The following is a 25718-nucleotide window of genomic DNA, read 5'->3' as shown; positions in this document are numbered from 1 at the left end:
GCTATCAGCACCTTCCCCAGAGACAGGACTCGGGAGTAAAGGTTCAAACATTAGAAACAGATGCATATGTGCCTCTATTTTTCAACATAACTTATAGACTACTGATTTTAAAGTACTTGTACACTAAGACACGTTTTAACAAGTTGACAAAGATTCTGATTTTCTTTTACTGCATTCTTTATGGAACTGTAATTTTGATGAAAGTTTTAAAATCTATTTACTCTTGAAAAGTGAGGTGAAGTGTGATAGTCTCTGATGAGAACCTTACCCATTTTCCAGAAATTAGAGACTCTCCAAAGCCTGTGGGTACCCTTTAGTGCCTTCAAACAACGATCCATTAAAGTGACAGTTTACTAAATGGCACCTCACTAAATTCTAGGACTTAGGATAAATAAGAATGTTTGTGAATAGGGTAAACGGGATTATGTCCTCTGACAAACAGGGTATTCTGTCTTGACCTCAGTCTCTTCCCTATTTGTTTTCTTTTTTTTTCACTTTAAGATTTTAATGAAAGTTATATATTAAATTACTTTATTCCTGCATCTTCTCAAGTGTTTCTCCCTTGTATTTGCCCTTTTCCTTTCCTGCTTGGTGAAATCTGGCTTTATGATCAAGGATTTTTTTGCGGTCTTTGTGCAGCTTTAGTCTAGTGATGACCACCTTGCTGGGGTGAATGCTCACATGGATGGTTGCACCGTTAGCTTTCTCCTGTTGCACTCATTCAAAGTAGATGACACATTCCTTCCTGTAAACTTGACTACTTTGCCAATTTGCTGCCTTTTGTAATGTCCTCGCACAACCTGAATGTCATCATCCTTTTGGTTGGGCATGGATTGAACATTGTACTTCTGTCTCAGCTCTTTGGAAAGAGAAGACAGATTATAATCTTCCTGCAAATGTGGGAAGGTACACTGAAATGCCTTTTACAGTTCCTGCACCAGTCCAAAGTCACAAAGGGATTGAACTTCACTTTGACTACTGGTGCCTCTGTGATGGCTGCAAAAGGGAAGATCTCCCTGCTTCTTTAAATGCCAAGGGAAACCTAAAAACAGCTTCATTAGTTACTCATCTCAGCTGGTTTAAGGACACTGCATAACATTCTTTTGTTGCCTATGCCTGACAATGTCCTTCCTCAGGTCTTCCAACTAGAAAGCAGTTTACTTACACTTGTTTGCACTTGGCTGCTTCAAATCAGATTTGGAAACAGGGCATACCCTTTTATGTAACATAAATATTTTGGCTCAACAACATATTTTACCTGTTATTTTAAATAAAAATTGTATACATTTAAGGTGTAAAACGTGATTTGATATATAGCGAAATTACTACAGTCAAGCTAATGAACACATCCATTTCTTCACCCAGTTACTATTTCCACAACTTATTTTAAATGAATTCCAGATACTTTTAAAGTTTTCAATTAAGCCTCCCTCCAGTTTAATACCCTTTCCTCAGACACTTTCATCAAAAGGAACAGAAAAAAACTCACTACCAATCCACAGTAAGTCTTTTCACATACTCTTGTAAAAGCTTTTTTTTCTTTCAAATTGTAAAGAGCTTTGCAGGGTTTTTCCAATTATAAAAAGCATTTTAAAAATAATCTGCCAGTACTGAAGTTATGAAGAAAGAAAATATCTGAGTGTAATGCTTCTACTAAAAAATATTTATATATGAACATGCATATATATATATATATATATAAACTTAATATGTCAGGGAATAGGTGTATTCATAACTGCCACCTCCTATTAAGTCAAATCTCTTTTCTCAGCAAGATCGGTGTAGTAGATTGAATGATGTGGTCTCAGAAAAGATATGTCCAAGTCCTAACTCCCCCTTATTTGACCTTGTTTGGAAAAAAAGGGTCTTTGCAGATACAATTACAGATCTTGAGATGAGATCCTGGATTACCTGGGTGGGCCCTAGATCCTATGACAAGTGTCCTTATAAGACACAGAGAGTTTATATCAGATGGAGGCAGAGATTACAGGTGTGCAACCACAAGCCAGAGTGTCTGGAGGCACCAGAGACTGAAGTCTCCCTTAGCGACTTCAGCAGGAGTATGGCCCTGCCAACAGCTTGATTTCAGATTTCTGGCCTCCAGAGCTGTGAGAGAATTTGCCATTTTAAACCATTGATTTTGTGGTAGTTTGTTACACCAGTCCTAGGAGAAAATACAGGCAATGTTCTACACTTTTCCTACTATAAACCCAGCCTGTTCTCCAGGCTCATTTTCCTGTTCTCCAGCTTTATGCTCCTGTTTGCTTCTTTTGATTTCCTATACTGCCTTTGCACATGCTATTCCAGTGCATGAATTGTCCGTCTCCATTCTTCAAATCTCCAAAACCTCTACAGGGAGAAGTTCAGTGACCCTCTCAAGCCATGCTTGCCAAGCCACATAAGGTCCCCTCTTGGCATTATATGACTCTTTGCACAACCCTTATCATTGTTTATATCTTTATTAATGTGATTATTAGATTCTGCCTCCTCACCAAATTGTAAGTTCCATGAGAATAGGAATGTGTGCCTGCACCCCCCCCCCCATTCTATCCCCAGTCTAGCCCTTTGCCTGCTTGCATAGCAATTCTTTTTTTAATGAAGGGTCACTCTTACAGAAGTGTTTGCAAACCTTGGGACTGTCAGTTTTTGAATCCACTGTGGGCTAAGTAGGGTGACCACATTATTTCTTCTCTAAAACTGACCACTTCTGAGAATGAAAGGGGGTGCCATTAACAATTACAAGTTAGTTGATTACAGTCCTGGGTAACAGGCTATGCCAACCACAGCAGCCAAAGATAACTAGAAAGGGTTGGGCTACAACATTTTGGAGCAAGAGGGAGAGGGTAATTTAAATTTGCTTACTTGCCACTGCATTTTCATTGCTTTCTTTTACATGATGTATTCATTTGTTTATTCCTTTATTGTTCATCCTTCTTTGAGGGCTGGGCCTTGGCCTCTTTTGTTCGTTGCTATATCCCACATCTAGAACAGTGCCTGGTATATAGTAGATGCTCAATAAACATCTGAATTCACTTGTACTAACAGCTGAATAGCATCCCTTAAAGGAATACAGTAGTCCCCCTTATTCACAGTTTTGTTTTCCACGATTTCAATTACCAAGTCAACTATGGCTCTAAAATATTAAATTTCCCCAGTCATCCACATCATCTGCTCCTGACAGCCAATCATGACATCCTCATAACCTGATGATCCAGAATCACCAGCAGCAGATGATCCTCCTCCTGACATATGGTTAGAATGTCAATAGCAGCTGTATGCTACCTCATTCACATCACTTAATTAAGTAGGCATTTTATCATCTCACATCATCAGAGTGAGTACCATACATTAAGCTATTTTGAGAAACCGAATCCACATTTCTTTTTACTACAGTATATTATACTCTATTTTATTATTAGCTATTGTTAATCTCTCACTGTGCCTACTTTATAAATTAAACTTTACATCATAGGTATAAATACATTAGGGAAAAGCGGTATATAAAAGGCTTGGTGTTACTCTAGGTTCCGGGCATCCACTGGGCTCTTGGAAGTATCCTCCCCACAGAAGGGAGGACTTCTACAATGGATGAAGATTCAAAACACTGGGGGAAAAATCCTTATAGTTTGGAAGCCGAATAAAGCTCAAGATTAAAGGGGCTGGAAGCAGAACAATTGCCAAAGTCCAGGGATGAGGATGCAGGGAGGAAGGCCCCCGTACTCTGGGGCTGTTGTGCCGCTGACCACCCCCTTCACATTTACCCACCCCCACCCGGGATACTCTGTAACACCCGGCTCACAGACCTCAGCACCTAGGACGCCTCTGGCCTTCAACCTCCTGGCACCCTCTGACACCAACTGTCCGCACCTCGGACTCCTCAAGACCAGGCCTCCGGCGCTGCCCGCTCCCGGGAAACGGGTCCTACCCACTCCCCCCGAGGCCGTCGGACCCCGGGACACTGGGACAGCCCACTGACTAGGGCCACTCCTACCCGGGCCTCCTAAACAGCCCCCTTCTCAGATGCCCCCTAACTCCCGGAGCCGCAGGGCCCCCTCTCCCTTCTCCAGACCCGCGCTTCCAGCACCGCCTCCTCCTGCATCCCCACGGACCGCGGACTTCCGCCTCGCCCCCTTTCTTAGATCTCCTCCGACCCGGACCCCGTGTTTCCCACTCCTCATCCCCCGGGTCCAGGGCCTCCAGGGCTGCTGTATCGCCCAGGTACCCTGGGCCTCGGGCCCCACCCCCGCTTGGTCTGCTCGGACCTACTCGTCGTTCCGCACCCCCCACCCCCAACACCCGCCTCTGCGGCTGCGCGCTGGCGGGGCTGAGGCCGAGGGGAGGGGGTCGCGCTGGGGGCCCGCGGAGCTGCGGCGGCGGCAGCGAGAGACGGAGTGAGCCCGGCGGCCGCGGGCAGGCTCGGAGGGAACGAGGAAGCGAACATGTCTCGTTACACGAGGCCCCCCAACACCTCCCTGTTCGTCAGGAACGTTGCGGACGCCACCAGGTGAGCGGCAGCGCCCGCAGGTCGGGGCGCGGGGGAGGGGCAGGGTAACGGCCGCTTCTCGGAGCCCGGCCGCGGCCCGCCAGGGCTGCCCCGCGCTTTTTGGCCGGCCCGGTCGGTGCTTCCCGCTCAGGCCCCGTTCCCGGGGCCGGTGTGAGCCTGGCGGCTGCTCGGGGCCTGGGCGGGACTCGCGCCTTCGCCTCCAGGCCGGCGTTTCGCCCGGCGCCGTGCAGGAGCGCGTCCGCGCCCCCGTTGCCGCCCGGGTAGGTGCGGGTCCCCCCTCCAGGGGACCCGGTGGAGCGCAGGATGCCCCGTTCCCCGGAGCTGAGGGCCCTGCCTCCTCTGGTTGTGTGTGTTTTCGCTCGGGCGGGTGCCTGCGTTTCAGCCCTTTTGTCGCCGTGTTCCAATAAAGCCGCGCGTCTTAACCTTCTAGATGAAGAGGAATTGGGGTTGATGAGAACGTATTACAAAATGATGCGTACCTTGGGCCTTTCTTGGCCTCAGTCTAGTCTACTTACAGGTGGTGCTGGTTAAATTTTATTTATTACTCAGTTCTTTACATAAAGGATAGCTTCAGTAATGAGATTTATATGGTTTTCTTTAAAGTTCTGAATACAGTATAAACTCCAATTATAATGGTTTGCATAGACTTTCCTGGGTGATTTTTGATATTATCACTCTAAACCCGTCCCTGCTCCATTGAGTTTTTTGTCCACGTAATGCCTAAACATAGATCATAAGAAAAAACTTCATACAACACTTTCTCTCTTAGTAGGAGCCAGAGGGAATGACTAGGGGGCGGGATCATTAATAGACATTTCCATTGCACTGAGCTTTATACTTAATTTACAGCCCTCCTCCCCAGCCTTCATAGGTATGCAATATTATCTTACTGTACATAACGGAAAGATAAAGCTCTGAGTTTTAATGACTTACCCTGGGGCTTTATAGCTACAAATATATTGTAGTCCTTCACTCCAGAACCATCTGTTGTAATCATAATTTGCTTTTGAAAAGTTACTGTTAAGTATTTTTATTTGATCCCTTTTATATATGTCACGACTGTAGACTGTTGAGTTAATATACCTTAATTAACATCTAAAAAATGCCTGTGATCACATTTCTTCTCTAAACTTGTGTATCAATTCATTACATAAAAAACAACCTAAATTTATAATTTGGGTAAGGTTAAAAAAAACACCCACAGTTAAAAGAGACCCCGTGAATACTCAAATAAGCATCATGCCGCTCCAGAGGTGTGTGTGTGCAAAAAATGAGAGGTTTCCAATTCTAATGGTCACAGGGGCCAGCCAGGGCAACATGAATGAGTGAAGCTCTCAGGTTATAAAGCACAATAGGATGGTATGGGCTGTGACAAATGGAAAAGAATATGTGCTAATGGTGTCAGCAGCTGCTACTAAGCTCTGGCTGATAACTACTGTGGAGACTTTTGACCTTGTTGCTGTAGCTTCCTGATTTTCCAAAGAAGTCAGAAACTTATTTTGTGTGTGTAAATGCTGTTTCAAAATGTTAGCATCTATTAAGTTGATCATATGAAATTCATAGATTTGAAAGCTGTAAAATATTGCATTTGAGACCTTGCCTCCTGGCAGTTGTCTTTAGTTTAGTGGAAATAAACTCTTATAAAAATTCAAAGAATAAAAGGTGTAAAATACTGATAGTTTCAATACTTTTTAAAAAATGTTAAAATATTGTGCAGGCCAAATAAAGCAGTTGATACAGGTGACACAGCATGCAGGTGACGCATGACCTCTAACCTAGATTTTCTGCCCCTGAGTAATCAAGACTGATAATTGAAATTTATTGATTTCCTTTTCCATTTTTCGCCACTTCTTAACTCTGCTACTAGGGGCAATCAAAATCTCAGAGGATTGTATTGATGAAAGAATAATAATTGTTAACATTTTTTAGTACTCACTGTGTGCCACGTGCTATACTAAAAACTACACATATTACAATAACTTACTAAATTTTTACAGTCATCCTGTATATATATGTTTTTTCATAATCCCATTTTACAGATAATAAACTCAGGCTTAGAGAGATTCCATATCTTGCCTAACATTGCACAGCTGCTGAATAGTAGTATGAAAGTAGAATCACACATGTCACCTATATTAATAGCTTTTTGTGCAAGGTGACATACAGCGTAAGTTAACTAGCAATATGATACTTAGACATTAAAGTTAGCTTTAACATTTAGGATGCTTATAAAGAAAATCATTGGGATAAATGTGAAAACAAAACAAAAAGGGTATAAAGTGATATACAGTATGATTTCAATTACGTAAAATGAAGAAAGGAAAAACTATACAAAAAAATGAACCTGGAAAGAAATTCATTTAAGTGGTTTTTCTCTTTCCTGTTTTTAAATTTTTTTTTAGTAAAAGTGTTTATATAAAGTCAAATTTTACTTAAAGCGTTTCTTTGAAGTGACCATTTTAATATATATGATAAAGGACAAGACATTAAGAGACGTGGGTTAGCATAAAATTTGTTAGGAATGCAGTTGAGCACAACTACTAAAGAAAGACTTAAAAATACATTTTACAACTTTATAATTTGTTATGTTTCTTTTCACTAGTAAAACAAGAGGTGGATCAGGAAGAATATGAATTTTGATATATTTGCTTTTTTACTGTGTAGGAGAGTAATTTTAAAAAATCTCAGATACAGTTTCTAGTCTTAAACATAACAATCCCTTTTTGATAAATAATACCATGTGTTGATCTATCATTGGGAGCAATGAACAAGTATTTCTCTTGAACGTCCTTAGTATTCTTTGGTTACAGTATATATGAGACTATATTGATGTTAGCATTCGTAATGATGTAAAAACATTAAACAGAATTTACTGAGAATGCTAAAATGTCTCAGCAAACTAGGAATAGAAGGGGACTTGCTTAGCCTATGAAAAAGTTACAGCTAACATAGTTATGGTACAAACTGAATGCTTTCTATCTAAGATCAGAACAGGACAAGGATTCCTATGCTCACAACCACCATTCAGCATTTTATTGCAGGTCCTAACCAGTGCAACATGGCAAGAAAAATAAAAGACAAAAATTTTTAAAGTAGAAGTAAAATCTGTTCCTGTTCTTAGGTGACATAAAACTACAGTAATTAATAATGAGTTTTAGTAACTTATCAAGATATAAGTTAAACTTCTGAAATTCTGTTTCTATATATTAAAAGCAGCAATTGAAAATAAAAATTCTTTTGAAAACTCCATTTTTCTTAGTGTCAGTTCTCTCCCAAATTGATTATATAGTAGTTTAAAACGTTCTTGATCAAAGGATTTAAAAGAAAATGGGAACTGACAAGTTTATTTTAAAAATGTAAAGGATCTAGAATAGCCAAAGGCGTCTTGAAAAAGGTTATTGAAGCTGGACGACTTAATGCTACCTGACTCAAAGACTTGCTAAAAAGATAGAGTAATCAAGACAGTGTGATACTAGCCTAAGGGTAGACAAGTAGATCAGTAGAACAGAGTAAAGTCGGTAAATAATCCACACTTATGGAGTCAATTAATTTTGACAAAGTCACCAGAGTAGTTTAGTGGAGAACATAAAGTATTTTCAACAAATGATGCCATAACAACTGGATATCCATAGAGGAAACAAATTAATTGTAACCTCTAGCTCACATCATAATTTGAACTGGATTATCATTTGAAATGTAAAAGATAAATCTGTGAAGCTTTTAGAAGAAAATGTAGGAGATTATTTAGTGACCTGGGCATAGGCAAAGATTTCATGAAGAACAAAGAAAGCAGTTACCATAAAAGGAGAAGGACTGTTAATAAATTAGATTTCATCAAAATTAAGCTTTCTGTTTATTAAACATACCATTAAGAAAGTAAATAGGCAAACTGCAGAATGAGAAAATAGTAACAAAACATATACCATATTTTGCTGTGTATAATGCACACCTTTTTTTTTTTTTTAAAGATTTTATTTATTTTTAGAGAGGGAAGGGAGGGAGATAGAGAGAAACATCAATGTGCAGTTGCTGGGGGTCATGGCCTGCAACCCAGGCATGTACCCTGACTGGGAATCGAACCTGCAACACTTTGGTTTGCAGCCCACGCTCAATCCACTGAGCTATGCCAGCCAGGGCTCTAATGCACACTTTTTTGTACAAATTTTTAAGGGAAAATAAGGATGTGCATTAATACATGTGTAGTACTAATGATACGTAAATATTATAAATTTGTTACTGGTACATAAAATACGTTGTGCCATAATATGTTAAAAAATAAATGCTAAAATTCCTTTATAATACAAAACAAGTATCTAAATATAAATAAATGAATGAATTAAAAAATTAAAATGAAAGATTTTTTTCTGAAAGTTTGGGCCAAAAACAAGGATGTGCATTAAACATAGGAACACATTATATGTGGCAAAATACTGTATCTGACAAAGGACTTTTTCAGAAAATATGCAGAACTTTTATAACTGATACAAAAAACATTATTATTAAAATGGGCAAAAGCCTTAGGCACATTACAAAGAAAAATTTGATTGTCCAGTTAGCACAAGAAAAGGTGCTCAGCATCATTGTCATAAGGGAAATGCAAATCGAAACCAAAGTAAGATTCTACTTAGCCCCTTGAACAGCTAAAATTAGAAAGACTTAATACGAAGTGCTGACAAAGATTGGCACAGATGAAACTCTTAATACTTACTGGTGGAATTATAAAATGGTATAACCACTTTGCAGAACTTTTTGGCAGTTTCATAAAAGTTAAACATATACATCCTCTTTAATCCAGAAACACGACTTCCAGGTATTAACACAAAATTAATGACCCATAAGCTTGAAAAGATGTTCCACCTCCTTGGTCATTAGGTAAATTAAAATTAAAACAACCAGGAGGCACCCATTCACTTTACATCTTTCAGAATGGTGAGGATTAAGAGTTGTTAATGAGGAGGTGGAGCAGTAGGAATTCTTATGCATATTTTGAGGAGTATAAGTTGATATGGCCACTTTGGAGAACATGTGAAGTTGAAGGCAGGCAGGAGAACTCTAGCAGAGCTCTAGGAAGCACACAGATTGTAATGTATACTGTACCATAGTTTGCGACTTAATAAAAAAGAAGCATCTTAAATGTTCATGCACAGAAAAATGGATGAATAAATTGTAGTTCATTCACAAAAATGTCAATACAAAGTTAAAATGAGTGAACTAGAGCTACATGGAGAAGTCTCAATGGAGGGAAAGGCAAGGTGCAAAATAATAAAAATAGCTGGAGGCAATTTACATAAAATTTGATACATTTAAAAATAGTGTACTTATAGATATATGCATTAGCAGTAAAAATACAAAGTTATGCAGAGGAATGGTGAAGACCAATGATTGTTGCTAATATTGGGTTGGCCAAAAAGTCCATGTAGTTTTTTTTCCATAAAATAAAACACATTTTTTTGTTTTCACCAATAACTTTATTGATTTGGATATTTTGAGTATGTTGGCTATCTCCTGCATGGTGTCACATTGATTCTTCTCAATTAATGTCTTGATTTGATCACTGTCAACTTCAACTGGTCTACCCAACCGTAGAGCATTGTCTAATGAATGAGAAGTCTCCAGCATGAAACTTACAAACCACTTTTGACATGTTCAGTCAGTCACAGCACCTTCTCCATACACTGTGCTAATCTTTTTTTGCATTTCAGTTGCGTTTTTACCTTTCTTGAAATAATAAAGCATAATATGCTGAAAATGTGTATTTTTTTCCATCTTCCATATTAAAATGGCTACACTGAAATTCACCCATTTTTTTAAAATGCATGCTGATAGGACAGCTGTTACAATACAATCTAACAAAATTGTTTTGAAGAAAGTTAAAGACAATTAAGTGCTATTAGAGCCACCTTATGGAAAAAACCAAATGAACTTTTTGACCAACCCAATATCTCATTTCTAAAAGAAAACACTAAAAATTATGACAAATAGACACATATTGAGATATAATAAATCTTGTTGGTGGATACATAGATGTTTGTTTTGAAATAGATTACAACCAATACAAAAAAATAAACAAAAATAAAAGAAAACAACAGCCAGCAGGTGAGGTAGTGGAGACAGTGAATGGGAGGGAGCCAGCTCTTTTGAGAAGATTTGTTCCTTTGGACTTCTGTCACCCTTATCTTCTGGGACTCCAGGCCTCTGTGGTACACATTGCTCCAGCCTCCTTCTTTTTACCATCTAGAATCTTTTTCTGTCAGTCACTTACATTTGGTTAGGATTGACTGCCTTAGATGATGTTAATTTGGGTTCTAGCTTTGCTATTGACTGTGTGTACCTCTTGGCAAAGTAACGTCCCTTACTCTCTATTAAATGGTAACAATAAGGTATCCTTCACTCACTAACATAGCAAATATATATTGAATGCCTACTGTGTGCCAAGCAACTATGCCAAGTACTGAGATAATACAGTGGTGAAGACACCTGCATTAGAAGTGATTCTCAACTCTGAGTTGTAGAGTTGCCTGTGAAGCCCTTAAAAAATTTAATAATAATTGGGACTTAATCATGGGGAGCACTAATTAGGTCCAGGGTTAATGCATCAGGCTGGAGTGCCTGTTTCATCTTTTTCACAAATGATTCCAATATTCAGGAGTGGTTGAGAATCTTTACCCTGTTGCCCATGTTTTATGGGAGCAGGAATTGTGTTTTTCTTTTCTCCACCATACCTTAGACTTTAGAGGCTGGCCCGTAGTGCTTAGTATTTGTTGAATGAATAAATGGAAAAAAAAAAAAAAAGACATTGTCACTGTCCTCTAAAGCCAGTAGTCTCTAGTCTCTCAGGGAAGGCAGATAACATGTTATAATGGGTACTGAGTGAAATAAAAATACTAAATCATAAAAATAAAGTGTGTCATAGTATTGACTGCGTTGCTTGGTATATAGTGGCTACATAGTCAGTGTTAGTTGAATCTTTATATAATAATTCCTAAGTCCACATCTCTAACTTTAATCATTGACTTCTAGTCTTGAGATGAAAATAAAATTAATTAATATAATTTGTACAGTCACAATTTTCAGTTGCTTATAGAATGCTAATTGGTGTTCCACTATCACCTCAAATTTTATACTTCTAAACCTGAAAACTTCTCTTGCCTTTCTCCTCCCTCTTTGATCTGTTTTCCAGCTAGTTTTTGTCACTGACACCATCTTTCTTCCATTTATCCAAGCTAGGACATTTGCAGTCATTTTTAAGGTTTTGGTTTTTTTTTTCTGTACAGTGTTTTGAAGTTCTCTTATTTCTTCTGAGCCATGTTTTGTGCCCATAGGTTGATGCTGAATCTCTTAAGGTCTCCATGAGATGGTACACTATGGTGGTTAAGAACACAGACTAGCGTCAGAGTAGGGGAGTTTGATTCTAGCTCTGTCACTTGTTGGCTCAGTGATCTTAGGTGAGTTCATCTGTAAACAGCCATGGAGTTGTTGTGAGAATTAAGTGGTCTTAGGGTGAGCAGAAGCTAGCATACAAATGCACTGTAACTGTAAGCTATCAATATTAAGTATCTTGTCTCTTCAATTAAATTATAGCCCCATAAAGACAAGTAGGCAATGTATTTCTTTGATATTCCCTCTTTAATACCTATCACAGTAGAAGGTGTATAGGAAGCTCAAGAATATTTGTCAAATTTGATAATATAGTAGTTATTTTGCCTTATGTTCAATAATAAAACGTCCATTTTTTTGAAGCCTGGGAAATGAGTTTAGGACTTCTTTAAAATGTAATTCTTGTGCTTGCAAAACAAAATTAATGTAAACATAAAATTGTGAAGCAAATCAATGTGTTCCTAATGAAATAGTCCATAGTTAGAACTTTATATCAACAGTTGAAAAATCTTGTAATAGGGATAACTGTCAAGGGTGGATGTGCTGGGTCAGTGTTTCACCAACCTGATTAGGCATAACGGCCGCCCGGAGTGCTTGTAGCAATATAGATTTCCGGCTCCTAATCCAGACTTCTTGAACCAGAGTCTCCAAAAGCAGAGGCTTGAGAATTTTTCTTCTTTCTTTTTTTCCTTCATTTGTAAACTTTGGGTGAGTTTTATGAGAGATAATTTTACATAATGCTAGTCTAGATAATGTACTTCTTTTGAGGGTTTCAACTGGATTTCTGTGGGCATGATACTATAATTCAGCTATTCATATTTCTTTGCCTTATTTCTAAAACAATTTAGGCCTGAGGACTTGCGTCGTGAGTTTGGTCGGTATGGCCCTATAGTAGACGTTTACATTCCACTTGACTTCTACACCCGCCGCCCAAGAGGATTTGCTTATGTTCAATATCCTTTATTTTACTGTGTGCATGTGAATATACTACATACATGTGCATATTACATGTATGTATTCAGGAGCATATGGTACGATATTAATATTGCCTAATTAAATGTGTTTATTTCTTTATCTCAGAAAATCTAAAGCAGTCCACAGTAGCTGGCAAGCGCCCCCCAGTTTGAACCAACCTGTTAGCTAGAATCAAGCATAAACCAAGCAGGCGAGACAAAAGGCACCTAAAGTTCAAGCGTCAAGGAGTAAAGAGGGAGGGTGGACACAAATATAAAGACCTGGAAGAGGGGAAGTCTTTATCAAGGAAAAGACAAAGCCAACACCAGGTTGAGACTTCGGCTTTCCTACATTTACTCAGAGTTCCAGAGTCAAAGCCAAGTCTGATTTTGTTGGTTCTTCGTCTCTTATAAAGTCCATCTTGCACGCCTTAAAGAGTAAAAGTCAAGGTTCAAGATCAAGTGACATTGAGGTAATTGCCAAAGTCTCATTTTGTATTACATTTCTTGAGCTTTTTCTGTTTTCTATTTTTAAAAATTTAAACCAGTGAATAATCTGAAATATAGCTATTCAGTTTATATAGCTTATTTCCATTTTAGTTAGGTTTAATATATAATTTATATAGATAAGGGAGTTTAGTGGCTTACTACAGACCAATATATGTAATTGATGTTTACAGATTGCTTTTATGTTTCTTCTATAATTACACCCCAAGTAATAAAAGCATGAAGGTATTTTAAAGTAGTAGATTCAAAGGTAAATATGATCATTTTAAAGGACTGGATCAGTTTTAAAATATGTTTTAGCTCAGTTGTGTGTGCAGTTTTGTTTATAAGTAATTGTTCTGAAATGTCAAAATTAAAAAGATTTTTATTGAAAGTTATTTTAACTTCAGAATACAGTCTTCGCATGCTGATTTTTTTTTTTTCAGTGAAAAACCTGGTGAATTTTTTGCCTGAAAGAAGGGAGTGAGTTTTAGTCAATGTTGGACTTTTTTTTCCTCTCTCATAACATGTTTGAAATTATACATGCATACTACAGCTGCACTAATGTATACATTAAGAGTATAGTTGCATGTTTGTTTATTTTTAGATTCACTCTTTTACATTATAGTGAGCATTTATTTTCATAATAAAAGTGAATTTTTTCTGATTATTCATATTGGAGATGTGAGCTTAATAACTTGAACTTGTTTTTTCTATTAATTTCATGTCATATAAATAATTCTTTTAAAATAACATTTTTACTTGATATGTGATATTCAAAGTGTCCTTAACAGCTAGTCATATTTGAAGATGTTCGCGATGCTGAAGATGCTCTTTATAACCTCAATAGAAAGTGGGTATGTGGCCGTCAAATTGAAATACAGTTTGCACAAGGTGATCGCAAAAGTAAGTGTGACTAAACATTGCATCATGTTTATTCAGCAAAATGAGTTGAGTGGCTGTGATGGACATTTTCAGGTAATGAATTATAAATCTTCTACTTCACATTCTAGCACCAGGCCAAATGAAATCAAAAGAACGTCACCCTTGTTCTCCAAGTGATCATAGGAGGTCTAGAAGCCCCAGCCAACGGAGAACTCGAAGTCGAAGTTCTTCGTGGGGAAGAAATAGGAGGCGGTCTGATAGCCTTAAAGAGTGAGTACAAAACACCAAGAGGATTGAAAACTTAATTTCATACTTTTCCTGGAAAACATTTTTAAGGGTTTTGAAAAACAGGCTACCAGAATCATTTTGTTAAATGCTCATAATGAATCATCTTTTGTAGAAAGATTAACTTAGAAAGGAAAGATTAACTTGAGTTTATTAAATACCTTCCAGTGTTTTTATGTCGTGACAGATTGAACCTTTTTAATGAAAAGATAATGTATACTGAAAAAAATTAAAAAGTGTATACTTGAAAATAAAAGTGAGGAATTTTAAATAAATAAAAATTTCCTAAATAAATCCAGCAGTTAAGAATGTTGAGTTCCAATGACTGAAAAAAGGGAAGGAGGCTGGCACTAAAATTAATGTAAATCAGTATATTTATAAAAAGTAAGTTATTTTCAAGAATAAATTCCAAGTATGGTGGTATTGAAGGAAGAAGACATAAAAATAGTAGATTTTTCAGAAAAAGATATTTCCAAGTTACTTATTTTGCTACCCAGGAATTTGTTTCTCTTAGAGTAGTAAATCACAATGGAAATTAATTGCTGGGTGAAGTTACTGAAATAATAACAAGTTGTGTTATCATGTATAAGTTCTTAAACATTTGTACTATTTGTCTTGAGTTTTAATGCTGAAATGTTTTCATAGAGAACTTCATGTAGAATTTTAAGGTGGATTCTATTCTTAAAGAATGATCAGACCATTTAGACTAGTATCTTCTTTCTGTGAGTAATAAAAGAGTTAGCTTTTCTGTACTCTATATAGTGCACTTAAGCTGTGTAGGCCCACTTAGCTTCAAATCAAAGCTGATCATCAGGGCTGCTCACTTTCGCTCCAGTCCTTCCATTCCTCAACTCTTAAGAGCCCAGACAAGAAAAAGCTCAAAAGAAGATACATGTATTAGAGCTGGAGTCCCTAGTTCTAAAAAGAAGAGTATGAAGTGGCCTGTTGCCAATGCCTCCAGTTAAGTGGAAGGAAAAAATAGGAAGAGAGAACCACATCCACATTCTATGACTTTTTAAAATCCAAGAATCCTTATTACTAGAAAATGTGGCCAGCCTAGTCAGAGCCCTGCAAGTCAGATCGAATTTCTTTTTATTTATTTATTTATTTATTTCTAGAGAGGGAAGGGAGGGAGAAAGAGAGAGAGAGAGGGAGAAATATCAATGTGTGGTTGCTGGGGGCCGTGGCCTGCAACCCAGGCATGTGCCCTGACTGGGAATTGAACCTGCGATGCTTTGGTTCACAGCCTGTGCTCAATCCACTGAGCTACACCAGCCAGGCAGATTGAATTTCCTACACGTCAGATCAGTACCTCTCCTTGGGGATGAACCAGATTTGAATTTGGCTTATGTTTCGGAGGCATGAAGGTAGGAGGAAGCGTTAAGCTTCTTTTCAAAGCCAGGAGGATCCAGGTCAGGATTGACTGGTTCTGAGATTGGTGAAGAAATATTTAGGAACAGTTATACTCGAGAGATTTATATAAGAATATACATAAGAATATAGACCTTGCATCTAGGAGAATCATCCAGCTTGTCCCACAGTTAGTTTTCTCATTGATTGAGATTTAGACTCTGATATACAGTTTCCATACTCAAATACAAAATTATATTTACAGGGCTTAAAATATGGTAAGAGCAAATTAAGATTTAAAAAAATTTTACATGCCTTGTGTATAGGCAGACCACACCAATACCATTGGTGTTGCTTCTGGCTTTACAGAGGACATAAATAGTGTTAAGGGATTGATGTTCAATAGTTCATTCACATTGCTATGAATTTTATATCTCTCTGTTTACTATTTATATACTATACATGTGTAGACTGTATGTGTTACTATAAATAGTATAAACTATATATGTATAGTTTACCTAAACTTAGAATGATATGGATAGTACATAAACATGACAGTTTTATATATCAAAAATCAAAGGAGATGTAATATTGTGCCTAAAGTAGCACTGTCTTAGCATACTGAATAATCCAGTGGTCTTGGTAGAAAAACAGTTTATAAAAGGAAAAAGAAAAGAAATTGCCCATTTGATTATTTAAGAATATATTGTTTCCCAATGCATTATAGCCTTAGTTAACCAGTTTTTCTCCTGGTTAATATATAAAAAAGTGGCTATTCACATCATTTTCTGCCTTCTAGTTCAAGTAAAGTATAATACCTGGCTGGAGAAAAAACAAAAAAAGTCTGTTGTCCCTAATCATCATGGAGTATCAAAAATAGAAAGAACCACATTTTCATGCAAGACAATGCTGCTTTGCTTCGTACTACTTATAAGATCACTGTTTAACCTTACTGACTTCAGTTTTTTTAATCTGTAAAATTATATTACAGAGAATGTAAATCTTACCTAACTTTAAAGGTTTTCACAAGGATCAAATTTTGTGTGTATGTGTCTGCATGTGTGAGAGAGAGAGAATATGTATAAGCCTGACATAATGTACTATACATATATACTGTATATGTGATATTACCTTGGACTAAAAACAGGACTCTTATTTTGCCTTCAGTAGGTATGGAAAACTAGTTTGTTGCTATCACTAGACTGAGCTTTTTGAGAAGCAAAGATTTTTGTGTTATTCATGTTTATATCCCTACTACTTAGCAGTAGTCTCCAGCTCAAAGTTTGTTTAAATAACATCCATTATTTTCCATGTAAGATTTTTTCAAGGACAGTATTTTCTTTTTTTCTATAACTGTGTCCCATAAGAATGAGATTTAATAATTTCTTTTTTAAAATATTATTTATGGATTCCTAGAGAGAAAATGGAAAACTAGAGAATCATTGATTTGTTGTTGCACTTGTTTATGAATTCATTAGTTGTTGCTTGTAGATACCCTGACTGGAGATTGAACCTGCAACCTTGGCATGTTGGAAAAAATCCTCTAACCAACTGAGATACCAAGCTAAGGCTGAAATTTAATAATTTCTAAAGGACTGCTTTTATTCCAGAATGTATTATGGATTAATATATTTATACATTCTAGTGCTGTTTATTCCTTCTTGTAGCTCCATGCTTCTATCTGGGGTTGTTTTTCTTCACCCTAAAAACTTTTAGTATGTCTTTTTAATTCTCACTTGAGGATATGTTTATTGGTGAGGGAGAGAGAAAGAAACAGAAACATTGATGTGAGAGAGACATTGATTGATTGCCTCCCCTGTGCACCCCAACCGAGGATTAAGCCCGCAATGTAAGCATGTGCCCGGACTGGGGGGTTGAACCTGCAGCCTTTTAGTGTATGGGATGATGCTTTAACCAACAGAACCACCCAGCCAGTGCTAGTATTCTTATACATACTGTAGGTCTGCTGGCGATGAATTGTTTCAACTTTTGCTTGTCTGAAACATCTTCATTTTATAATCATTTTTGAAGAATATATTTTTGCTGGGGATAGATTTCTAGGTTGGTAAGGACTCCCCCGCCTTTTTTCTGTAATAACATCACTCCATTGTTTTTACTTTTTTAAGTATACTTTATTGATTATTCTATTAAAAGTTGTCACATTTTTTTCTCCCCTTTATCTACCTCTGCTTTGTAGCCCCTTCCCTCCAGCATTACCCTCCCCCCTTAGGATGGTACACATAAGTTCTTTGGCTTCTCCATTTCCTGTACTATTCTTAATTTCCCCCTATTTTGTACTTACCAAGCTTCTTATTCCCTGTACCTTTTCCCCCATTCTCCTCCCACCACCTCTCCAGTGATAATCCTCCATGTGATCTCCATTTCTGTGATTCTGTTCCTGTTCTAGTTGTTTGTTTTGTTCATTTTTGTTTTCCTTTGAGGTTCAGTTGTTGATAGTTATGAGTTTGTTGTCACTTTACTGTTCATAGTTTTGATCTTTTTCTTAGATCAGCACCTTTAACATTTCGTATAAGGGCTTAGTGATGGTAAACTCCTTTAACCTTACCTTATCTGAGAAGCATTTTATCTGCCCTTCCTTTCTAAATGATAGCTTTGCTGGATAGGGTAATCTTGGACATAAATCTTTGCCTTTCATGACTTTGAGTACTTCTTCCAGCCCCTTTTTGCCTGCAAGGTTTCTTTTGAGAAATCAGCTGGTAGTCTAATGGGAACTCCTTCGTAGGTAACTGTCTCCTTTTGTTTTGCCACTTTTCAGATTCTCTACTTATTTTTAATCTTGGGTAATGTAATTATGATGTGTCCTGTTGTGTGTACTTCCTTAGGTCCAACTTCTTTGGGACTCTCTGAGCTTCCTGGACTTGTATGTCTATTTCCTTCACCAGATGGGGGAAGTTTTCTTTCATTATTTTTTCCAGTAAGTTTTCAATTTCTTGTTCTTTCTCTTCTCTCTCTGGCACCCCTATGATTCAGATGTTGAAACATTTAAAGTTGTCCCAGAGGTTCCTAAGCCTCTCCATGTTTTTGAATTCTTGTTTCTTCATTCTGTTCCAGTTGAATTTATTTCTTCCTTTTGTTCTAGATCATTTATTTGAGTCCTGGTTTCCTTCCCTTCACTGATGGTTCCCAGTATATTTTTATTTCACTTTGTATTGCCTACACTTTTTTTTTATTTTGCGGTTGTACTCAAGCATTTCTGTGAGCATCCTGATTACCAGTGTTTTTGACCTTTGCATCTGATAGGCTGGCTATCTCCTTGTCACTTAGTTCTTTTTCTAGAGTTTTGATCTGTTTTTTCATTTGGGCCATATTTCTTTGTCTTGGTGCACCTGTTAATGTTATAAGCGGTGGAGCCTAGGCAGGACAGCCTAGGTTGCTTCATTGTGGCACTGTTTGTGAGGGAGGGCCAGAGAGGGAACAATGCTGCTTGTTCAGCTGGCACCCCACTTTCAAGAGACTGGCAGTTTCTCCTGCCAACACAACCCCCACAGGTTTTTACAGCCAGAGTTTCTGAGGCTTTATTTTGCCTGTGCTGGAACCTTGGGTTACTTGGTATGTCTCACTCCCAGTTCCTCCTGGTTTATCCTAATGTGAATGTGGGGCTGCCCAGTCCACCAGCTGCCACCTTACCTGCTGCTGTCTTGCTGTTTGTCCTCTGCTCCGGCTGCCATCTCTGCCTCTTCTACTGGTCTGGATGAATGTTTCTTCTTTAACGCCTTGGTTGTTGGACTTCCGTACAATTCAATTTTCTGGCAGTCCTGGTTGTTTTTTGTTTTTAAATTGGTTGTTTCTTTTGTTTGTGCAAGGAGGCAAAGCCTATATACCTGTGCCTCCATTTTGCCCATTCCATTGTTTTAATATCCATCATCAGCTGGCATTGTTAATGTTGCCCCTTTGAAGATGATGTCTTTTTCTCTAGCAGATTTCAAATTTTTTTCTTTGACTTTGCTTTTCAGCAATTTCACTGTGATATGCCTTGTGTAGTTTTCCTTGTACTTATTTAACCTGGAGTTTACTGAGATTTTTGAAATTGTGATTGATGCTTTTCATTAGGTTTGGAAAATTCTAGGACATTATCTGTTCAGATTCTGCATCTGCCTTATTCAGTTTTTCCTTTTGGCCATGTGACTATATTCTAAATATCTCCTATGCTCTGTTCTGGATTTCTTAAAATTCTTTTTATCTTATTGTGTTTCAGTATAGCCTTTTTCTAATAACTTTTCAGTTCAGTTCACTGTTTCTTCTGTTGTGTCTAGACTACTGTTAAATTCATTTAGTGACTTTAATTTCTGATATATATTTGGTTACAAAATGTCCATTTGTTTTTTATATTCTAAAATTCTTTTGAAATTCTCCAGCTTTTTCGTGTTTTATTTCTCTTATTTTTTAAAACATACCAGTAATTTTTAAAATTCCTGTCTGAATAACACTAATATCCAAATTATTTTTGGTCTAGTTTTTAGTCGTTTTAATGTATCTTACACATACCTCATAATTTTTTTAGTGGATGTTGAACATTGTTGATGAAAAATTGTAGACGCTTTCAAGTGCTACCGTTCTTCAAAGAAAGTTATTTTCTTCTAGCATGCAGAGTATTGGCAGATCACCTTGGTCCTTTCAAAGCTTGGTTTGTGGCATTGTTAAGGCTGATCTATTTCAGCATTACGGTTTATTCATAGGGCATGGCTCTTACCTGAAGGGTACAGCCCCTCCAGATTCTTAATTGGAAGCCTGGGTTACTTAAGGCTCTTGACCTTTTGGGGACTTGAACTCCAGCCTCTGTCCCCAGCACTGTGTCTGATAAAATTTCAGCTCAGTTATTGAATCTTTCAGCTGCCATTTTTTGCTTACCTCTTGGGATTTTCATCCTGTGCGTGCATAGCTTAGATGTCCAGTGACTTGAGAATTTATAGGCAGATTTTAGGTTTCTTTTTTGTGCTTGTTTGTTGGCAGTTCTCTCATCTCTGGGATTTTGCCTCTCAAGTCTCAGCCACTTTGGTACCCATCAATTCTAACTTCTGTCTCTTCAGGTTGTTCATTAGAGATTTTCTGGGTGGGCTCAATTCCCTCATGGTGGTGGCATTAGGAAAATGGTATGAATAAAAGAGCTACAGCTTATCACCACTCAAGTTCTGCTTGTATTGGTGCCTTCAAACAGTTGTTTTATGAATGTTGTCTGACTTTTTCATATAGCTGTTTTCTATGGGAAGGTTAGTCTGAAAACAGCTGTTAGAAGCTATTTTTATCATGGCAGAATTCAGATGTCCTACTTCTAGGTATTGGTTGTTACAAGCATTATTTGATAAACTTTACATAATTATTTCCTTTCTCTCTTTTACCTTTCTTCCCTTAGACTTTCAAACCTCTTAGGAGTTGTGCAACCCAAACTAAATATGCAGGGCATTTTCCAGAACTGATCCGTGTCATAAGATATATCTAGTAAAGTAAAAGTCTTTTGGTTATATGTTCTAGTATAATAAACATTACAAACTTTTAATATTTAAACCAAAGCATGCATAATAAAATCAGAGTTATTTCTTTCAACTTAGCCAATAAAAGCATAACTAATATTATGTAAAGTATATAATTTCCTAAAAGTATTTTTTCTAATCTCTTAACTGTTTTTGTATGAAATGTATACTCTAACATTGTGGATGCTTGCAGGTCTCGACACCGGCGATTTTCTTATAGCCAGTCTAAATCTCGCTCCAAATCACTACCGAGGCGGTCTACCTCAGCAAGGCAGTCAAGAACTCCAAGAAGGAATTCTGGTTCTAGAGGACGGTCACGGTCCAAGTCCTTAGAAAAAAGGTCCAAGTCAATGGGAAAATCACAATCAAGTTCACCTCAAAAGCAGACTAGCTCAGGAACAAAATCAAGATCACATGGAAGACATTCTGACTCCATAGCAAGATCCCCATGTAAATCTCCTAAAGGGTATACCAATTCTGAAACTAAAGCACAAACAGCAAAACACTCTCATTTTCGATCACATTCCAGATCTCGGAGTTATCGACATAAAAACAGTTGGTGAACAAGAGAAGAGTGCTAGGTAGTCTTTAATATAAGTTATTAAACCTATCATTATGTTAAATAAAAATCCTCAAGGCTTACAGAAAATGTGAGTTAATATTAGTTACCTTGGGCATGTGCAAGAATAAAACCTCTCTAGCTTTGGGTTAATAAAGATTTGTTTTCAAATTTGTTTTTTTCAGTCCTCACCTGAGGATATGTTGATTGATTCTAGAGAGAGAGGGAGGAGGGGAGATAGAGAAACATCAATGTCAGAAACATTGATAAGTTGCCTGCCATATACACCCTGACCGGGGATTGAACCAACAAGCTAGGTTCGTGTCCTGACCTGGGATTGAACCTGTAACCTTTTGGTGTATGGGATGATGCTCTAACCAACTGAGCGACCTGGCCAGGGTCAAGATTTGATCTCAGTTTAAGGAACCACACCACAAATTATGTGTCTGATGTCACCACTTTATGGATCATTCTTTGTTTACACTGTGGCAGAAGGGTACTTTTCAAAAAAAATGGGTGAAATTGAACTAATTTAGAAAATTCTGCTTGGATATTAAGTATAGTAGTTTTCACCTTATCAATGGGGATATGTTCAAGACCGCTTTGGTTCGATGCCTAAAACCAGAGACTGAACCAAACTCTATATATTACTATGTTTTTTCCTATACATACATACCTGTGACAATGATTTATAAATTAGGCACTGTAAGAAGTAACAACTAATGATAAAATAGAATACTTATAATAATATACTTTAATAAAAGTTACATGAATGTGGTCTCTCAAAAGACTGTACTGTCCTCACCCTTCTTGTGATGGTGTGAGATGATTATAGTGTCCACACAATGAGGTAAAGCAAGGTGATCAGAATGGCATGCAATTTAAAAGCTGTAAATTGTTTATTTCCGGAACTTTCCATTTAGTATTTTTGGACCATAGTTCATCATGTGTAATTGAGACTATGGAAAAGTGAAACTATGGATAAGGGGGAGACTACTGTATTCGTAATATCAATAATACCTTTTACAAAATATTTTTCACTTTAAAGCACTTTCATGTAAAAAGTGGTTATGACTGTACAATTGTATAAGGCAAACTGTTTGACACCTATGTCTATTTTGTGTCTTCTGTTTAAACTTGGGCCAGTTCCTGGTGGATAAATATTCTAAAATTCTGACATTCCTAAAAAGTTGCATTTATATAGAGATTAAGCATTCAAAAGATAGATTCTCTCCTGAGCTTAAAAAAAAAGGTTTTATTTTTATGAGATGGAAAAGCATAGGTAAGTTGACATTAAATTGAATCCAGTACTATGTTCATGCACTTCAGAAATAGCAAAATGTTCTAAAACACCGAATTTTGAATGGTTTGAGACTACTCTAAAAATTACGTGCAACACTCATAGTCCAAATATATTCATATTAAGCCTTATATATTTAAAGAGTGGTACATTTTGTATAAAAATCATATTTTATACCATTATTTCTACATACCTACTTTTCATCTACTGCTTAATTTTTTTCTTTTTAAAGTTCTAGGTGAAGACTTTAAATTGTACAGAATACATCTTATTACTTTTGAAAGTGTTTAGTACCTTGTATTAAGAAACTCAAGACTGCAGCCTCAAAAAACACCTTTGCAGTATTCGGATTTACATTACACTGCCCTTCAGTTTTTAAACCAAATAACTTTACTGCTATTAATTGCTTTTGTAGTAGTTAAGACTGAGAATTTCTTTAAAATGTGTTTGTAGTTTATGTTTTTCAGAGGGTTTTGGTAGTATTTGTGATAATTATGATTATTATAGGGGATATATTTATAGAGTTCTACTTGTGTACCTTGTTGAATTATATTAAAAAGTTCTCCGCCCATACAGTTAATGTTTGTATCTATAGTGCTTAAGAAAATCTGTCTTACAGTTTTCACATATAGGAACCAGCATTGCTTCTATTTGTTTTGAATACAAATTCCATTTTTCTTTGCATTTTCAATCCCATGTGTAAGAAACAACTTAACAAAATAATTTATGTACTTGTAATATTTGGGCAAGTACCATAAATTCATGTATACTGTACTTCCTGAATAGAATTTCTCTATTAATCATAGCAGAAGTTATTTACAAATTACAATTCTTTGAAGTGTTCAGCTATAATAAAATTTAGTTATAAAATTATGTGGCATTAGTGAAAATTTAAAAGATAAATGGAAGAAAGAGCAAGACAATTATTAATAGTAAATTTTTATATTTTCTAAATAAATGTTTGGGTTTACACACACATATATGCACTCATTCCAAATACTATGATTTGAATAATGTGTTTACTATGCATATAATCATTATTTTAGGAATAGGTTAATAAGACAGTGTTTCTGAACATGATTAATCATTTGACTTACCTTTGATTTGGTTTTCCATTGTAATCCCTGGGGCCAGGGGGTTCAGCCTGTGGCCCATGGGTGCATTCGGCTCAGAATAGCTATGAATTTGGCCCAACACAAAATTGTAAATTTACTTAAAATATTATGAGAGTTTTTTGTGATTGTGTTGCAGTGTATTTAAGGTGTGGCCTAAGGCTACTCTTCTTTCAGTGTGGCCCAGAGATGCCAAAAGGTTGGACACCCCCTGAGCCGAGGCTATTTAGGAAGATATTTTGTTTGATGGAAAAACTGGGATGATGATAATTCAGACTTTTTTGAGCATATAACTATGTGCTTGGCACTGCTCTGTAAGTTTTACGTCATTCACTCATCATCATAACAGCTTTATGAAATAAATTCCACTGCACATGTGGGAAATGAGGAACAAAGAGGTTAAATGACATGCACAAGGTCAACAGCTGTTAGACTTTGGAGCTGGAGGGGGGGCGGCGGGTGGTGGAGGGTGACTGGGCTCCAGATTGCTTCTCCCTGACTACTGTGCTATGTCTCTTTGGTATAGAATAGTTTTTGACAGAAACGTGCTAAACTAAAATAATGTTTAGAGGGAAAAGAGTACAATTAGGAAAAGAAGTGATTATAAGCTTCAGTGAAAGTAGTTTCTGTGACTCAGTGGTGGAAATTGGCAGTTTTACTGGTATGCAGGAAAATTGTCTTCTGGGTTCACTTTTGTTACAGAATTATTTCCTGGGCCATTTAAGAGAGGATACTTAGGGCAAAATTGTTAAATACAGCAAATGCTTTACACATACAATCATTTCCTTTAAAGATAATGTTTACTGAATCAGATACTTCCCAACTTTACTGTAGGGCACCACCTACCTCCATTTGTTCATAATCATAGAGGAAAAGTTAATGAGAATAAAGATGGCCACTGCAATGGCTTATTTTCTTTCTCCCCATGAATAATAAACAATTTCTGTATAGCAGCTGTTATTTTACAGCTGCAAACAGATAATGGGGGCATATGCCAGGTTTTTTATTTGGAGCCTAGGATTTAATCTGGTGCCACTGGGCTAATTTATTTTTAAACATAAATTTTTAATTTCAGGACTTAAGATATTACTTGTAGTGTTTACTTGAGATACAGCTATTCTAAGACATACTGTTCTATTAGATTAATAAGGAGTTTTGTCTTTATTTTAATCCCACTGCAAGAGGCAGAATTAGTCAAAGTTTAACAAAAAAGGTATTTAGAAATAAATTTATAATTCTTCTAAACTAAATTAAAATTGTGATTTCTTAGTTAAAAATTAGATTTACTTTCCAAACAGGGTGGTAAAGTATTTGGGACCTCATATAGCTAAAAATATGCTACTTATGGCAGCATGGTGTGGTGTAGAGGATCATAACCTGCCATCCTGGAACCTAAGCTTCAGGTCTAGGCTCTGGAT

The 25718-nt window shown here is 36.9% G+C and overlaps 1 protein-coding gene and 1 pseudogene across 2 annotated transcripts; one reads left to right on the top strand and one right to left on the bottom strand.

Moving 5' to 3' along the window:
• Positions 1 to 531: 531 nt before the first annotated feature.
• On the bottom strand, positions 532 to 3249 carry LOC123821822 (annotated as a pseudogene).
• A 1083-nt stretch (positions 3250 to 4332) lies between these two features.
• On the top strand, positions 4333 to 24061 carry SRSF12 (serine and arginine rich splicing factor 12). 2 transcript variants are annotated; one of them, XM_045844204.1, is made up of 5 exons: positions 4333 to 4504; positions 12730 to 12834; positions 14123 to 14226; positions 14334 to 14475; positions 21523 to 24061. In XM_045844204.1, exons 1-5 carry the CDS (start codon positions 4440 to 4442, stop codon positions 21890 to 21892), a joined length of 786 nt encoding a protein of 261 aa, XP_045700160.1. In that variant the 5' UTR covers positions 4333 to 4439; the 3' UTR covers positions 21893 to 24061. The 2 variants fall into 2 exon arrangements, with proteins under 2 accessions (XP_045700160.1, XP_045700162.1); XM_045844206.1 differs by lacking the exon at positions 12730 to 12834 and adding an exon at positions 12962 to 13307 and having other exon boundaries at positions 4398 to 4504; positions 14103 to 14226.
• Positions 24062 to 25718: the final 1657 nt, after the last annotated feature.

Source organism: Phyllostomus hastatus, unplaced genomic scaffold, assembly GCF_019186645.2.
Source record: "Phyllostomus hastatus isolate PE091 unplaced genomic scaffold, TTU_PhHast_1.1 phas_contig_40, whole genome shotgun sequence".
In the NCBI taxonomy this organism is placed as follows: Eukaryota; Metazoa; Chordata; class Mammalia; order Chiroptera; family Phyllostomidae; genus Phyllostomus; species Phyllostomus hastatus.
Note: the sequence above shows the minus strand (reverse complement) of the source record. Positions and strands in the feature narration are given on the sequence as shown.